Genomic DNA, 17,687 nt, shown 5'->3' with positions numbered 1-17,687 from the left:
GAGGGGGCCCCAGCCGGGCCGTCCCTTGGGCTTCTCCCGACAATCACACGGGCGGCACATTGTTCATTATGGCTTGAGACACCTCCCCGGATACCCCCACCACTCAGCTGGCAGCCGAGCGAGGCCGAGGCGGGAATGGGCGGTAGAGGCAGTTCTAGTGTCTTCAGAAACCTGATGCCTGCGGACCACGCTCTAATGACAGCTTCCTGAGGACAGAGAGGGAAAGAGGAGAGGTCAGGTGGGGGACAGGAGAACAGCTCATTCTGTGCTGGGGCGGGAGGGATCCCAGGCCTGGGTGGGGAAAGGGCTCAACAGGAGAAAAGATGGCTGCCTGGCCCCCACTCAGACCTCCAGTGTGGCCTTGAGTCAGTCAGTTCTCTTTCCTCTCCCTCAGGCACCCCACCCCCCCCACTCCTCCCCACCCCCCCACCCCCCAACACCCCCGCCGTGAAACACACAATGGGAGCCGAATAGACTTTGAGCTGGAGAATCCTGATCTCTCCCAGCTTGGCCTCCCACCAGAACCACCCCTGACCTTAGCACCTGCCAAACTCCTCTGAATTCTAATTGCTATGACTGTGTACCCGCTCGGGGTGGGCAAGCCCACGGGGCCAACTGCTGGGACTCTGCTGTTAGTGCAGGCTGAGGGGAAAGGACAGGAAACCAGGACCTGAGCAGGGAGGCTGAGCTACTCCAAGGCAAGACCCAGCCCAATGCTGATGTCTTTAGGCCAGTTTGATCCTCAAAGCAGACAGACTCCGGAACTGGCGTTTTAGGAGATGTCTGTGTTCTGAGCAGGATCCCAGTCCACTGCTTAGGAGCATGGAAACCAGCCCAGCCCCTCAGAGGAGAAAGGCAGAAGGGTAAGGAGACACGAACGCGCCCAGTCAGGGCATCAGGAAGTAAAGCAGGGCGTATAAACTGTATAAACTGGAAAAGCAGAGCTGGAGCCAGACAGCCAAGGTCCAGGGGTGCCCAGGACTCACACACACCAGGCTGTTGGCAACGAAGCTGATTCCAGAGCCCCGCAGTTTGCCCAGGCCAGGCTGCTTGGTGGGATTGGCCCTTGCAGCTAAGCACAAAGTAAGCTGAGACTGAGTCACACGCAGGACTGCACCTGGGAGGAGGTGGTGTCCTCGCCGGCCACGTGAATGGCCCTGCTTTCTACACCAGGGGTGGCAAGAGAGTCCAGATAAAGAGTCTTATGGCGGTTGTGGCTCCCCCGGGCCTAAGTAGCCACAACTCACAGCTGCGTTGTGGCCGTGGCACACAGGGCAAACTGTCCGTAAGGGCTGGAGGTGACCCAACTCTGGAGCACAGGGCCTACCCGGGCAGCTTTCTCAGCCCAGCCTCAGAGGCCCCTGGCAGTAGAGAGTCCAAGTAGGAGCGAGCCAATATTTGCTTCAAAGCCTCTCTCCTCCACTAATTTATCTCCTCCTCCTTCTCAGATTCTGTGGTATAGCATGCCCTCCAGCTCAGTGCTGTCCAATAGAACATTCCACAGTGATATCCAATGCAGTAGCTACCAGCCACGTGTGGCTAGTGAGGAAGCGGATGTGTAGTTTTAATTCATTATTTTGTACTTGTCATCGTTGCCCACGGCTAGTGGTCACCATATGGGACAGCGGAGTCTTGGCTCTTGCACATGGCGGGGCAGTAAAACCTTCTGAGATCCAAACATTTCACCATGTCCATGTGCCAGGAGCGATCAGAAACGGCTCTCTGTTCAGGGTAGGGCTGAAGTGACAGGGACAAGAGGGAAAGGGAAAGAAAAGAAAGGCGTATACGTATTACCTTATTTCGTCCTCACAGAAACCCTGCCAAGTAAATACGATCATCCCCACCTTAGGAATGAAGACACTGAGACTCAGACAGGTCTAATAACCTGCCTCGGGTGACCCAGTTAGTTAAGGCCAGAGGAAAGGTTTGACCCTAAGAGTCTGGCCTCAAAGTCCCTGGTTTTCCACCTCATTACACAGCTGAGGAACAAAGCGCTCCCTCCTGGCGCTGACGGGTCAGAGCGGGGCAGGGCAAGGCCAAGGGCTGCCCAGGGTCCCCTAACCTGCCTCTTCCTGAGCTCAGGCTGCCCTGTTATGACTGCATGCTATGACCTGAGGTGAATTTGTAGAACTCAGGCACACCCAGATTCACACAGAAGGCCAAAGGCACATGGCCAAAGACAAATGATCTGCTTCTGTGCCATCCATTAGTGCGGATAATTACCAGTTGATTTGATATTCTTGGCTTAGGGGAAGGCAGAGCTGTGCTTTGTCCGGGCTAATATTAAAATACCTCTTCACCTCCCCTGCACACGCTGATCTGCTCACTCAAGGCTGGGCCAGACGGGGGGTCAGAAGTGAGCTGGAAGGGAAGGAGATGAGGGTGGGGAAGGGACTAACATTTCTTAGACATTTCATTTCATGCCAGGTACCAAGCTAAGGACTTCGACAGACCGTCTCGAGTACTGATCATCGGTACGGGGTAGTGACGACTATTTTCAGTTTATAGGAGCAGGCCTGAGGCACAGACAGGCAGGGCGATCTGCCCAAAGTCACACAGGTGATAGGGTAGAGTGCGACTTCAAAATCTAGCTCTGCCGGACTCCCAGCCCCTTTTAGATCACACTGGCTCTTGGCAGAGATCTGGAAAACCCACCGCTGCTGATAAAGGGCCTCAATTCCTCTCCAGCTCTGCCTGGCACCATGCCCGAAGCCAGGCTCCTGCTGCAGGCATCTATCCCTTCTCCCGGAAGTTCAGGCTCCCATGAACAGGGGCAGCCCCCAGCCCCCAACCCCATTGTGCAGTCCGTGACAATGAGAGGCAGGCGTCCCCTTCTTACCCACCGCTTTCCTCCCCACCCCACGGGGTGCTGCCAGCTCGGCACAATAGTGCATTCTGTGTCCAAGAGCCTCCGCTGGCGGCCCCCCGGCTTGCGCAGCCCCTCCAGACAATGGCAGGGCCCAAAAGGCCTGATAGCCGGTGACAAATGTATGTGAATGACCAGCTCACAGGAAGTTGCCTTCAATAGTCCGATAGCTTCCTGTATCCTGACATTGTGAAGGCCCACTTCCTGTGCTGTCTCCGAAAATACAGCTCGGTGAGGCTGGGGGCGGGGGCAGTGGTAGAGCTTCTCTGTCTGCTCCCCCCCAGGGGGGCCCGGGCAAGATTCATTTCTCCCCCCCCCAAAAGGCCACCCATCTCACCTCATTTCTGATTCAAGGGTGAATTCTCTGCTGGCCTCTAACCAGTTCCTCCACCTCCCGGCCAAACCCCACCCAAGCCCAGGCAGAACAAAATGACCTATTTTTAAAGATTGCACGGCCTTCCTCAGTAACAGCCCCCACCCCCCAATTCCAGGATCTCAGGCCTCTGCTGGGAAAGGCTTTCCCGGGTCTCCTCGCATTCCTCTGGTGCACACTGAACACGGTTCTACTCCAAACAATAACCTTCAATAGTCTTACAAATGCTCCTTCAGTCACCCTTCGACCTTCTCTTCCCAGGGTGGATGGTCATGATTCCTTCGGCTTCCTCTGTGTCACAAAAAGCCCAGGGCAGCAAGAGAGCGGGGAGGCCCCCTCTCCCTCCAGGCTCCGGCCAGACTCGAGAAAAGCTTTTCCCCGGGCGTGCCTCCCCACACACCTTGGCTCCCCACGGAGGTTGATCAGGGACAGCGAGACTGGGGCAACCAGGAGTGAATGCACCTGGGCATCTTCTGCAGAGTCAGGCACTAGGCAAAGAGCTTTTCCCTCCATTACCTGGTGACACTGGTAGTAGAGCCTCACGTTCAGGACAAGAAGTTAAGCCATTGGCCCCGGGTCCCCCAGCTACTGAGAGCTGGAGCCATACTACCCCCAGCCTTGCTTGGCACAGGGAGACAGGTTGAGGTCTAGGGCAATGGAGAGGGTACCATTTACCCCCTCCTCTCACACACCCTCTTAGGACTTGCGCCCCATATCCCCGACATTGGAAGTCCTCCCCCAGCTTCCGGGCACTGGGGAAGCAACACTAGGGAGGGCAGGGGGCTGCACCCACCCCGCCAGCAGCCTGCCTCTGAGTATTGTTTTCCACTGTTGATAAAGGAGGCACTGAATCAGCCTCAGGCCATTGTGGTTGCCTGGGTGGGGGGAGGGCGCAGGGAGGAGGCAGGACAGGTCAAAGGGTGACAACCCATTCATTCCCGCCCACCCACTGGAGACCTGAGAGCTACAGCTCAGCTGCTAAGGAGTCCCAGGCCCACAGTGTCCAGGAATGGGGAGAACTAAGAGGTCTCTGGGGATGGAAAGGAGGGGAGAAAGCCCTCACCAATTTTCCCACCCTCCACCCTCCCCTGTCCCAGGGGAGGAAAGGCCAAGGGCATAGTGAAATCAGGAGGGGCAGCCAGCTTCCCTGGGGTAGAAAAGAACTCAGAAGCCAGAGACCTGGGCTTAAGTATCACCGCCTTCTCCACCTGTGACTTCGAGGGTGGCTTAGCCTCTGAGTCTCAGATTCTACCTCCTTTCCATGGAGACGACCCCTGCCCTGCAGGCAGCTTGGGAGGATTAAGTGAGATACGGTGAAGCACCCAGCCCAACCACTACTCCTCTTCACCTGCAGGAGCTCAGCAAGCAAGCTTATTTCCTTCTTCTTGGCTGGGATTTGTCTGCCTCAGGTGCCTGAGATAAAAAAAGGTCCGCAGGAGAAACAGGGTGGCTGTCCGCTAGCTCTTTTCCAAGAAGCCGGGAACATCACAATCCCAGGACTCATGGATTTAGCTGGGCAGGAGGTGGCTGGCAGCCTGTCCTGAAGCATCCGTCACCCCTGCCCGCACTGCTGGCTCTGCCCAGGGCTGCAGAGCCTGGAGGGACACAATGAGGGTTGGGGAAGGGCAGCGCACCATCAGAGGTCCCTAAAACGTTCGCTAGTCCACCTAATGGGGCTGCATGAAAAGTGACGCAGAGGTGGGCTCCAGGCCAAGGCAAGGTGCTGGCTTGTTATCTGTGGCCAATTCTGAATCCCAGCAAACATCTGAGTCACTTTCCCACCCTGCTCAGCTTTTATCAAAAAAACACATGAGCTCAAAGGAAAAAGTCTATATGAGAACATCAGCGTGAACCTACCCAATCAGGCAGGTAAATCTTCTGGAAAAATAATAGAAGGGATACTCGGATTCTCGGTGCCTTTCTACCACTCCCTACCTGAAAGGGTACTACTGTGAGTTGCAGAGCTCAGCTAAAACGAGGGCAGCTGAATGATCCCCGCAAAGCCAGCCCCCGCTGGGAGAGCCTGGGGCCACGGCCCTGCCTGGAGCGGCTGCCTTGAGGCGGAAGGGCGTCCAGGCTCTGATAAGGCAGGGGAAGGACAGGACCCGTGCCTGGGGCCTGCTGACTGTTCCTTCACCCCAGAGACCACAGGGATAATCAGCTCGCAGAGTCTTCCGGCCTCAGGCATTTAGTTCCTACTCTAAGGCCTCTTGCAGAGGGGAGTCGGGGGAAGCCAGCACCAGCTTCACCCAGGACCAGGGCAGCACCAGAGACCAGCGGGGCCCCGCCTCAGGGGGCTGGGTACCCCCTGCCCAAGGCTCTCCCCGGTGGCAGAAGCAGCCTCTTCTGCACGGCTGCCCTACTCTCCTGTTATAGGCTCAAATTGTGTCCCCTCAAAATTCCTATGTTAAAGCCGTGACCCCCAGTACCTCACACTGGGACTGTATTCGGAGATAAGGCCTTTAACGAGGTGATTAAATTAGATGAGGCCATTAGAGTGGGCCCTAATCCAACCTGACTGTTGTCTTTCTAAGAATAGGAGATTTGGACACAAAAGACCCCAGGGAGCGGTCACAGGCACAGAGGGACCACCTTGTGAAGAGGTAGCAAGTGGGAAGCTACCCCCAAGTCAAGGAGAGAGACCGCAGAGGGAGCCAACCCTGCTGGCCCCTGATCTCAGACTTGCAGCCCCGGGCCACCCGGCCTGTGGCTCTGTGTTGCAGCGACCCTCCCCTGGGCTGGGGGGATCAGGAGGAGGGTTCTGGGGGGCTTCCTCCTCACACGCCACCAGCTGGGCTGCTGCAACAATAACCCCGGCAGGCTCCCTTCAGCTTGGCCCTACCCTTCAGATGCCCAGCTTCTACAGCCCCCTCCAGAAACCTCCATCTGCCCGCAGGCCAATCAGTGAGCCGACCAAGGCAAGGCTGTGTGGATGTCGGGGACCCAGCTGGAGCCGGGGAAATGCTTCGAGATGCCACGGCAGTGCAGAAGGGACTGGGGGGTGGGGGAGGCAGGGAGCAGAGACGCATCCAATGGCAAAGCCGAAGGGCCTCAGGGCTGAGGATCAGGATGCCCCAGCCCCCTGCCACAGCCTCACTGTAGTCCTGTTTCCTCTCTACACTCCCTCTTACAGCCTAGAGAGAGACCAGGGTCTTGAGGCAAGAGTACCTGCATGGAATGTAAAAGCTACCAATCAAAATAACTACCTTTTCCCAAGCGCTAACTATCAGTGAGTCTCTGTTCCAAATACCTTGCATGTTGTCCCTTAGTCTTCACAATAACCCTCTGAGGCAAGTCCCATATTAGCCCATCTGACACGTGGGATTGAACCCGAGAAGCCAAGCAGCTTGGCAGAGGCCTCAGAGCTATACGGGGCAGTGCTGGGCTTTGAACTCAAACAGCCTAACTCCAGAGCTGAGTTTCTTGGAGGGGAAGGGGAGGGCTGGGATCTGAGCCCCTCGAAGCCCAACACATGTCAGGGAGGTGACAGCCAGCCAAGGACAGGACTTTAGGGACCACAGTAGATAAACAATCCACCTTGTCATCAATTGACCAAACTATAAACACAAAGAACTCCATCTGTGGGAAAGACTGTGACCTCCTACCCTCCCTCACGTGAGGAAAGCAGTCTGGAGAACATCCGAGAGGCAGCGCTACCCCTAAAGCTTTATCTTTGGTCTGCATACGGGGAAAATGAAAGCGGGAAGGGGCAGGCGAAGCAGGCAGCAGCCTCCATCTGAGGCAAGTCCCGGGAGCCGCCCGCAGAGGGCCCGAGCTGGGCCCGAGCTGTGCCCTCTGACCAGCAGGCACTCAAAGGGTGCTTCCCTCATCAAGTCAACCAGTCTACAGGCCAGCTGACCTCGGTCCAGTGTGATGACAATACAGAAACTGGGAGGGGGAGGGGGCACGGGGTGGCTACAAGCCCAGCTCTGCCAAGAATTCCTGGTGTTATCTGGGGTGAGCCATTTCCCGCTTGGGGCCTCCGAGGCCCTTTGTTAGCATGAGGAGAACCAGTGCTCCTCTCCCTTCTGACCGAACTCCTTGGGGATGAGGGACAAACAAAAGGGGCTTCATGTGAATACGGAAGGTTTACATCAGCTTTGAGGAGAAATGAGGAAACTAAAGTGCGCCTCACCGATCAGCCCTCCCGCCCTCCCAGGCCTAAGGGATAAATGCAGACAAAGCGGAGACACTCCAGAAGCAGGGGCTCCCTCGGACTCCCAGGCCTCCCCAGGACCTCCACGTCCCCCGCATTGGCCCACGGTTCTGCAGAGGCTGAGGGAGAGCCCCACCTGGGAAGGGCATTGAGTGAGTCCCTGGGCTCCAGCCCAGGGCCTTGCTGGTTCCTTGGAGCGTCCCCATCCAGCCTGCTGAGCCGCTGCAGGGCTTTGATCACTACTACACGAAGGGTTTCCTGAATGCTTTCCTGAGGACATTGTTCCCCACTACAGAGTCATCAGGGTCAAATTCATCATGGGCTCTGCTGGGCCAGGTCCCACCCAGTGGGGAAAGCCTGCCCTCTGCCCAAGCCCCTTCCCCTGGGAAATTTAAGCGGGGCGGGGTGGGGGAGGGTGGTTTCCTTTGGGTTTAGCTTATTACCAGCCTTGGGGAAGGCAAAGCCACAGCCAAACACTGCTGCCATGAGCTCAAGGCTGTGGGCAGCCCTGCTCCCTGTCTTCCAAAGGGGCTCATCTCCACGCCCAGCCCCAGTACCTGCCCCGTCCCCGAATCACACTCAGGGGCCTCTTCATTCACTCAACATTTATTGGAAAGGACTCTGTGCCAGGCATTCTGCAAGGGGCAGAGAGGTGCCTAAGCCGTGGCCCCTGCCCTCGAGGAACTCACAGTCTGGGTGGGGGACAGACACACCCCCGTTACAGTGCCTTGTAATAAATGCCACAGTAGCATGACCCCAGGCCTGGAGCGGGAGGGAATGGCAGCCCCTGCTTCGGAAAGCGGGTAGGGACCTACGCGTGTCAAATCTTAGAGCGTAATAGGAGTTCGCCAAGGAGCCAAGGAGGCACGACGCATGGTGCATCTGGAGGCATCAGGGTTTGAACGAGCACGATGTGTTCAGGAAGAGGCAAAGCCTGGCTTCCATCCCTGGGGATGACGGGAGGGAGACTGGGGCAAGAGGACAAAAGGAGCCATGGAGGTCTTCAAGCAGTGACCTCAACAAAGATGTACTGTAGAAGGAAGATGCCGGCAGGAATAGGAAGAGGTTCCCGGGAGAGACCGAATGTTGAGGCAAGATGATGGAGCCCTGAAGCGGGGATGTGAGAGGTGGGCCGGACAGAGGAGGGTGGCCGCAGGCTGGTGAGGGAACCCCTGAGGGGGCAGGGGAGTCATAGACAGCCTGAGAAACAGGACAGGGGGAATGGGCTCCACGCCAAACACCATGCTGGGTGTTTTACAAACATCCCCTCAATCGTCCCAACTCCGTGAGGGAGGCAGAACTAACCCCACTCCACAGAGGACGCTTGGAGAAGCAAAGGGACTTTTCCCAGTCACAAACTAGATTACGGAGTTACCTGCAAACCCATCATACACTATGGGAAGGGTACCCAGATACTCTTCTTTATTCTGAAAAGCTGACATCCCAAAGACTGCTTTTTAGCAAATACTTTGAGAGACTGTGGACAGAAAAGAAGAGCATTTATTTCAATTTCATTACCCAGACGGGCTGCCACCCCAATGCGCTAACAGTGAGGCTTCGCTGGGCTAGAACCTAGCACCCAACATTTCCCAAGCACTCTCGGAGCTGGTTCTCCCTCTTTTTACGCCATCAGCAGGGAGCACACCCACATCCCTGGTTTGCAGGCAGAGAAGCCAAGGCCTGGAGAAGTGGAAGGTCATGTCCCAGGTCACCCAGTTTCCTTGCCCCCAAATCCACGGCTCTTTCCTCTGCCTATGCTCCTGATCCATGACTCCTGGGCATTCTGCAACCCCTCCCTCCCCGCTTTCTGTCTCTGACCCCACAGACAGCACCAATGGAACTCCTACTTAGCGACACAGGTCTGGCCACCTGGGTTCTTATGCAACATGGTCCTTTCTGTAAAGTATTCCTAAGCAGCCCTCCACTGCCGGGCCCATGAGGGTCCCTGTCATCACTCTCCCAGCCAAGGCTCCTCCTGCCTCTGGATCTCCACTTCACCAGGATCACAAGCATACATGCCACTATTGCAGGAAGTGGAGGTTTTTCCTATAGTCAAATGAAAGCAGCTAACATCACTGAGCACCTACTGGTTGCCGGGGACTCTGCTAAAAACTTCACATAGGTTACCTTAGCCTTGCTACATAACCCAGCAAAAATGGGTATTCTTATCCCCATTTGACAGATGAGGATAGTGAGGCTCAGAAAGCCTAAGTGACTTGCCCAAGGTCAGCTAGCCCTTGAGGCAGGAATCATAACTCGAGTCTGTCAGACTGCAGAGCGCACTTTATTTTGCTCTCCCGCACGGCCCGGCTCACCACTCTACCAGTGCAGAGGCCTCCCCATCAAAGTGGAAAAGGAAAAGGGAAGCAAGACAGGAGCTTTTCCATTTCTGCTGCCCAGCTCCCAGGCAGCTCCAGGGAGGCCCATCCCAGAGCGTTTCACTCGGCCACCAGCCCCACCAGCCTGGAACCCTGGGAGGCTGACAAGAGTCAAAGGGCTCCCTGGCAGGCTTATTCTGGCGGCCTCCCAGCTGACTTGTGCTAACACAGCAACAGGCACAGGAAAGGCTCTAGAGAGAGTGGAAAAGCACCAGACACTGGGCGGCTGAGTGGGGAGAGAAGTGATTCCTACCCAGCTTAGACAGGATAACCCCGCTCTAAAGCCATCACCATCTCTAGGCCGGGAAAACACCCAAGGCGGGGCGGGGGGGGGGGGGGGGCGACACCAAGCGCCTCTACTCACTAATGTGTTTCAGTGAATCGTGACTGCTGGACCAGCCCATAAAAAGGGACACATGCCTCCAAGGTGAATCAGCAAGCATGGAAGAAAACCAGTGCCCTGGGGCATCCCAGCAAGCTCAGCCTGCCTTTGCCCACATCCACAGAAACCCTGCTACCCGAGCAGAGGCAAGAAAGCACACGCCATGTCCATGCCCGCCCTGCGGCAGCAGGTCCCAGCCGGCCGTGGGAAAGAAAGACCCAGCTGCAGATATTAATAGACTTGCCAGAGGCAGAGAGTCAGTGAGAGCAAAGCCCTAGGAGATGAAATTATTTAAAAGGGGGCATAAAGTGAGATGGCTGGAAGAGAGCAACTTGGGTTTCCAAAGATGGGGCTTCTGTGGCCAGGCCCTGGGAGGAGGCATAGCCACAGTGACGGGCTTACCCTGAAAGATCTGCAAATCCAAAAATGTCTCAGGCTGTGGGAAAACTCTGTTGCTGTCATTTCTGTAGGTTTTCTGTCCCCCAGTGTTCTGCTTAGACAGATATTAAACGACACACATGCACGACACCCAAAAGTGTTCCAAGAGAAACCACTCCTGGGCCCTAATATTTGCCACAAGTTGTTAGATTGCTAGGAAAAAAAATGTATACCTATCAGACTTCACTGGAAGGACAGGGCAGTTTGGGAGGTCACAAATCAGCAGCCAGTGGGTCAAATTATCCCCATGGGTATGTGAACATGCTTAGAATTAAAAAAAAATAATAAAATAAAATGCCAACATTTAAAAATCAGGTTTCAAGAAAAATGCACAAAAATCTAAATTTCCAGGGGCACCTGGGTGGCTCAGTTGGTTGAGCATCTGTCTTTGGCTCGGGTCATGATCTCAGCGTCCTGGGTCAGCCCTGCATCGTCCTGCTTAGCAGGGAGCCTGCTTCTCAGTCTCCCTCTGCCTTTCCCCCTGCTTGTGCTCACTTGCTCCCTCTTTGTCAAATAAACCAAAAAAAATCTTAAAAAAAATATATAAATTTCTAGCATCTTTTAGGGAAAAAACTGAAAAATGTGGCATTACTGGGCAAGCAGCACAAACTGGAGAAGGCCGCATGGCCACCGCCCCCATTAGGCAGGCCCGTCCTTCTAGTTCCTGGCCTGGCCTGCTCACTGGAGTCACCCGACTGACCCCTGTGGGCACATGTCTTTGTCACTCCTCAAGCCCAGGGAAGCGATGCCAGGCTTGGTCATGCTCAGGACGGCCACAGGGCGGCAGCACTGGGCCGTCACTGAGGCCCGCCCACCTGCCAGTGAGTAACCCAGCTGAGCTTGGCACATCCTTTCAGAACCAGAAATCTCATCCTTACCTCAGCAGCAGACGCTCATCCCCTCCACTCCCCATCAGATTTATTCCCTAAAAGCAACAGCGGCTCATTTCAGCGCGCCCACTCGCCTCAGGGACAGAGGAGGAGCCACTAGCCACTTCCACTCTCCTCCTCTCTGGCCACCACCTTCCACGTCTTCCCAGCTCCTCCCACTCCACAGGACATCTCTACCTGTTCAGGCATCCCACCTTCACCCACCTGTTAACACCATCAGGCCTCAGCACCTCCCCACAGGGACAGACACCCTCCCCCGCTTTTAAAGACAGTGCATCCTTCATCATGCGCTCCTCACTTCCTTTTGCTCACTTAGGTTAAATGTCAGTGGACTTCATGAGACAATAGGTTCTCACGCCTCTTCCTGTCCCCCTGCTCTCACTGCTCTTCCAACAGTACCAGTAACATCTTAAGCAGCAGCATTTAGTATAAACTCCTGAAGCCATTTAGGAAAGACATTTAGACCCTTAAAACTGCTCATCCATTTCATCCAAAATGCCATTTACTGGTCCTGCCATTTACTCCCAAATGCAGAAGTTATAAAGGACAGTCACTACAATATTTACACTAGTGAACAATCAAAAACAACCCAAGTGTCCAGCAACTGGGAAATTATTAAAAACAAACTATGCTTTATTCCCACTTGATGGGCAATTATGTGGCTATTAAAAACAACTAGGATTATGAAGACCATGTGATAAGACAGAAAAATGACTACGATATGAAACACTATGTAAAAAAAAAAAAGGAATATAAAATTAAAGGGACAGTAATGATAAGGTTGTTAAAAAATGGGGCGCCTGGGTGGCTCAGTCCGTTAAGCGGCTGCCTTTGGCTTGGGTCGTGATCCCAGGGTCCTAGGATCGAGTCCCATATCGGGCTCCCTGCTCAGCTGGAAGCCTGCTTCTTCCTCTGCCTCTACCCTTCCGTCTGCTTATGCACTCTCTCGCTTGCACTCTCTCTCTCAAATAATTAAATAAAAATCTTAAAAAAAAAAAAAAAACACTTAAAAAACTATGCCAAGAATTAGTGAAAGGTAATAAATGCTACCTTTTTAGTTGTACTGGAGCCCAGGGAGTGGGGGGCCACCATTTATCAATCTCTACCAAATGTTCTTTAATGTACATATATTACATTTATAGGGGAAAATGTATGTCTGTATATAATTGAAAAATTTGATAGCAACTATTAAGCTCCCCGGTCCACACTGAATTCACATTTTGAAAGGTCCTATAAGCCTTTTCTCATCATGATAAAAAGGCTCCTGGGAACCTGCACCTCCAGGACTCAGTGCCTGGGCCCATGAGCCCTTGGTTAAAGGTCAATGTTATCCGACCCTGAAATGCCTGCATTTGCATAACCCTAAGGAGACTCCGACAGGATCTGGAAGATAGGATGAGATCAATATGATTCTCAGATGCCACTTTAATCAAGTTTTGTACCATACAGTGATGGGGGTGGTGAAAAATGTGACTGTTTTCAAGCAAATTCACCTGTCCCAAGGTAAACAACCTGGGCTTCCAAGAACAGTAAAAGGCTTTCCTCCCCAGGGAGTCTCATTCCTGAGCTGACAGGACAGGATTTCAGGAAGAATGAGTACAAGAAGAGGGCAAACTAGTGAAGGGAGCCAGGCAGCTTTTTGAATTCTTCCCAGTGTACACTGGAACTAGGCATGTAGGCATCCCTCCTAAGGCAACACCCCAACCCCAGCCACTCCCACTTGAGGCCAAAGTGCCTCCCCAAAGAAACAGACAGCCATCATTCATTTCATGACACTCCTCCCCATGGCGCGCCCACAAGCGCAGAAGCCTGAGCAGTTTCGGCCACCATACAACACATGCAGCCTTCAGGCCAGAACCCTCAAGGGCCTTCCTCTTCCCTGGCCCCTCGGCTGCTCGAGTGTCCGCCTGGCAACACGAGGGCGGCTGGTGTGTGTGGGGCTGGGTGGTACAGGAGGGGCCAGAATAAGCGACACAGCAAATCCAATGTGGGTTCTGGAGCAGGGTAGACATGGTGGCAGGGCCAGTCATGGCCCACACAAGGACCCATGGGGCTCTGTGTCCTTCATTAATTCTTCTCTGGGCGGTTTCTGTTCAGGACAGCTTTAGGGGCAAATTCCAGCTTGTCCTTAAGGCTCACCACCTGGGTGTGGTCCTTGCCTAGCAGTTCATCCAGCTTGCGGTCCTCCCGGCGCTCAGAGATGCTCTTCTCCTCCTCCACAGGCTGGGGATCCTTTCCCCGGATGAACCATTCCAGGTGGTAACCCACAGCCCCGACCACGAAGGCCACAGGAAATGTAACATAGGGAGCATAGGTACGCACCACGGTCCAAAGCACAGGCCACATGACATCTGCAGAAGAGCACAAGGCAGCATTAGGGAGAAACCAGCATCCCCCTTCCCACCGAATGCGGACAACCCACCAGGGCTCTCCATTTACCAGGCAGCCTGGCAGAATTTACCAAGCACCCACCCCACGCAGAGTAACACAGATGGTACCTTGCTTAGGCAACAGTTAGGGCCCTGAAGCAATCTAGAAAATTTTGAAAGACGTGACTGTTAGGGGAAAGGGGAAGGATCTCTATTTTATGTACTATACTCATTGACCATTATGCAACCATGTTTGGCAGTGTTCCCCACAAGGGAACCTCTGAGCTTACCTAACAAAGATTCAAGCCTGTGATTGGCCCCAGGCCCTCCCTCCACAGTTTACCAACATTTCAGGAATGGAAAAAAGCCCTTCCCTGCTCTATGCAATTTCTCCATGAACACAGCCAGCCACACTTTTCCCACCGTGTATAGTCCCACTGTGACTCTCCTGGTCCAAGATAATGAGAAATAGTTCCTTTACCTCACAAAAAGAATAAGGAGTCTATTTAAATGGCCAATACCCTAATCCATTACTCAACCATTCTGGATTTTAGATAATGATTTTTTTCCTATTCTGAACTTGATCTTTCTAACAATGAGACATACCTATACTTTACAAAACTGCTGGCCAAACCTCTCTCAAAATACATTCTCTTCAACCAAACCCATACCCTCGTATTTGCATAATAAACTCCTAAAAATATCACCAACACATTACACATACTCTGAACGTGATAGGTCTTGAATTTTTCTGTAAAAACAAACAAAAAAACAAAAACAAAACAAAAAAAACACTGTACAAGCCCATGGCGGTGGGGGGAAAAAGTGGATTGGCCCTGGAGCGTCCTGAAATGAAGTAAGATAACACCAAAAATATATATATAACACACAAATTGGTTCACTCTAATGGCCATTTAGTCTCATGACTATTACCATTAACAGTTATCAAAGATTATTCACGGGGCACCTGGGTGGCTCCTGATTTCAGCTCAGGTCATGATCTCAAGGTTGTGGGATCAAGCCCCGAGTCGGGCTCCACACTCAGTGTGGAGTCTGCTTGTCCCTCTCCCTCTACTCTTCCCCCCATTTGTTCTCTCTCTCTAATAAATAAATAAAGTCTTAAAAAAAAAAAGATTACTCACATTATCATAATAATGATAGATACCATTTATTGAGCACTTATGTACCATTCCTTGGGCTAAGCACTTTATTTACAGTATCTCCTTCTATCTTCATGTCCACTCTGTGAGGTAGATGGTATTATCAGAGGGTTAAGTAACTTGCCCCAAAGTCTCAACTAAAAGATCATTCATTCCATTTGCACCTCTGTAGGTGTTTCTCCAACTTGGCTATCTCTAGTCTAAAGTGTACAACTGAAATCTCACCAAGGATAAAATGATTCTTTCTTTGGTTCCAATTCTCTTTGGAGGAATCCCAGCATTCTGTGGACCCAAGACTATAACGGACCATTATCAGGGAAAAAACTGCAGCAGCTAGAATGTTCCCCTCTGGGTCCTTTGTCTTAGCACCAGCCCCTATGCCGGACAAGTCACCCGCTGGTCATCACCTGATCTTCACAACACCTCTATGAGGTAGGAATTATTAGCCCAGATTTGTGTCTAAGGCCACAAAGGCTCAGGGACATTATGTGAACTTGTCCAAGATCACTAGAAGTGACAGAACCACTGCTTTTGAATCCAGGCTTCTCCAAACGTCAACACTTGTGCTCTTTCTAGTGGCAAGAACACACTGCAGATAGGTGTGCTGTTTCTGTCCAAATCCTGGACTTGGGGAGCGCTTCCTGCAATTTTTTTCCATCAACTTGGCATGTCACTATCTGGAAGAGCGTCCCTTTTGGCAAACTCTAAGATTACTCAGAGATTTGTGAAATTACAGGACTTAGACGTTGTTAAAACAAACAATCCTGAAGAACCTCAAACCTAATACTTCATTTTCTTTCCTACCTTTTATGCAAGCTCTCTCTAAGTTAACACTTACCCTAAACAGCAATTCTCCCTTCAGATCCCCAATTTGTTGTAAAACATACCAAACACGAGTCCACAATTCATATCCTCTCCCATATGCAGCAAATGTCTCTCTCTCTGTTGTCCTGCCCACATTCTAATCATTCCCAAGTAAGTCAATTCATTCATTTATTCAACACTTAGAACCACCTTCTCTGTGACAGACGTTGTGCTGGCGGGCCTACCCGACTTGTCTGCATTTCTCAAAACACTTAAGCTCCAAGAGGGCAAGGACCATGTCTGTGCGGCCCCCACTGTGTCTTATCCATCCCCCACCCTTCCCGCCCTGCCTGCCATAAAGTGCTCCGAAAAAAGTTTGTCAAATGAATGAATGACAGCTCAAACAACGCGCCAGCGTAAAACCACAGCAGTCGCCCACCCCCACGCCCTCCTAAGGCGGCAGGAATACAGCAGGCTACTTTGCAGATCGGAAGAAGCTAAATACCCCCTAACAAGTCATCCCCAGGGCATCAAAACGAAGGCGGCAAAAGCGTCCCGCAAATACTGGAACGTCTTCCTTCCAGCCTGGCAGAGGAAGCCTGAGTGTCCGGTAAAGGTCAAGTGGGTTGCCAGGAAACCTGCCCTTGTGCGGGCGCCCCGGAAGCCCAATGAGACCTGAAGCCGCAGCCCGAGATTTGGGAATTGTTAACAAGAGCAAAGGAGACCTGACAGGGTGGGAAGACTGGCCCTGACCGTCACTCGAGCCCAGCCCGGGGATGGGAGCGCAACTAAGTCGGAGTCCCAAGTATCTGGCCCTCTCCCTCCTCTGGGCTCCCGGTCCCACCACGCTCGTGGCCTCCGCAGCGTCCGTTCTCACCCACGTGCCTGAGGCCGAGAAGCGCTGGCCGCAGAGGGTGTGCTGGGCGCCCAGACACGGCCTCCGAGCCCTGGGAAGAGAGCTGTCAGGCCCAGCCAGGGCCGGAGCGGACACTCGCAATCACCCTTCCCTAACTCAGAGGTCACTACCAGGAGTCGTCACCCTGACAATGGGCGGCCCCGGCGGCCGCTCCGGGGAAGGGAACTGCCCGCTGGGACCGCGTGCTCACCTGCGCCGCAGCCCGCACTCCACGGTCCTGCCCCCGCCCTCCGCCCAGCCCGCGAGCGAGCCTTTCGGCTTGTTCGCTCGCCTGGAGCACCGACGCCGTCTCCCAGCGGCCTGCGAGGCCTGGCCCCGGGACCCCGCCCACCGGCGCCAGCTCTCTCGGAGCGCGCCGATTGGCTGAGCTCCAGTCAAAGGCCCGGAGGAAGCTGAGCGTCCGCAGCGGGCCCCGCTGCGCCGAGATGGGGACTGCGCCCCCTCGTGGCCCGGAGGGTTTCCCAGTGACGTCAGCACGTGCTTTCCGCGTGGAGAAAGTGGAAGGTCGTCCGTTCATTTATTCAACTGATGTTTATTGGGCGTCTCTAAGACCTAGGTCTGGACACACAAAAACAAAAGACATGTTCCTTAACTTCAAGAAGATCTCCTTAGCAGGCTATAGTCTAGAACTCTAAGACCTCTTCAGATTTGGGCTAGCTTTTTAGCCATGTGACGTTGGGAACACCATTAATCCGCTGGAGCCTCCTTTCCCTCTTAGGCATAAAGGTAATAACATCTATTTCAAAGGATGTTGTGAGGGTTTGATGAGATAATGCATGTTAAGTGCTGTGCCAGGTACATAGCAACAGGGAAATAAATGGTACTATTGTCGGTATACAAAGAACTGAAATACAGTGAAACTTAAGTCTTGCCTGACCCCTTGATACAAGTATTCACTCCCGCTGTGTCCCCACTATGCCCTGTACAGACATCTATTTTATCAGGTATAGTTGAC

At 53.3% G+C, this 17,687-nt stretch overlaps 1 protein-coding gene across 2 annotated transcripts; it reads right to left on the bottom strand.

Moving 5' to 3' along the window:
• Nucleotides 1-12,549: 12,549 nt before the first annotated feature.
• On the bottom strand, nt 12,550-17,054 carry SMIM12 (small integral membrane protein 12). Of its 2 annotated transcripts, none has more exons than XM_035019151.1 (2): nt 16,923-17,054; nt 12,550-13,834 (listed from the first exon to the last, which is right to left on the bottom strand). In XM_035019151.1, exon 2 carries the CDS (start codon nt 13,827-13,829, stop codon nt 13,551-13,553), a length of 279 nt encoding a protein of 92 aa, XP_034875042.1. In that variant the 5' UTR covers nt 13,830-13,834; nt 16,923-17,054; the 3' UTR covers nt 12,550-13,550. The 2 variants fall into 2 exon arrangements, with proteins under 2 accessions (XP_034875042.1, XP_034875043.1); XM_035019152.1 differs by lacking the exon at nt 16,923-17,054 and adding an exon at nt 13,982-14,005.
• Nucleotides 17,055-17,687: the final 633 nt, after the last annotated feature.

The sequence above is a fragment of the Mirounga leonina genome, unplaced genomic scaffold, assembly GCF_011800145.1.
Source record: "Mirounga leonina isolate KUSES-001 unplaced genomic scaffold, KU_Mleo_1.0 Mir_173, whole genome shotgun sequence".
Classification (NCBI taxonomy): domain Eukaryota; kingdom Metazoa; phylum Chordata; class Mammalia; order Carnivora; family Phocidae; genus Mirounga; species Mirounga leonina.
The sequence above is the reverse complement of the archived record's forward strand: the minus strand, read 5'-3'. Positions and strand labels throughout refer to the sequence as shown.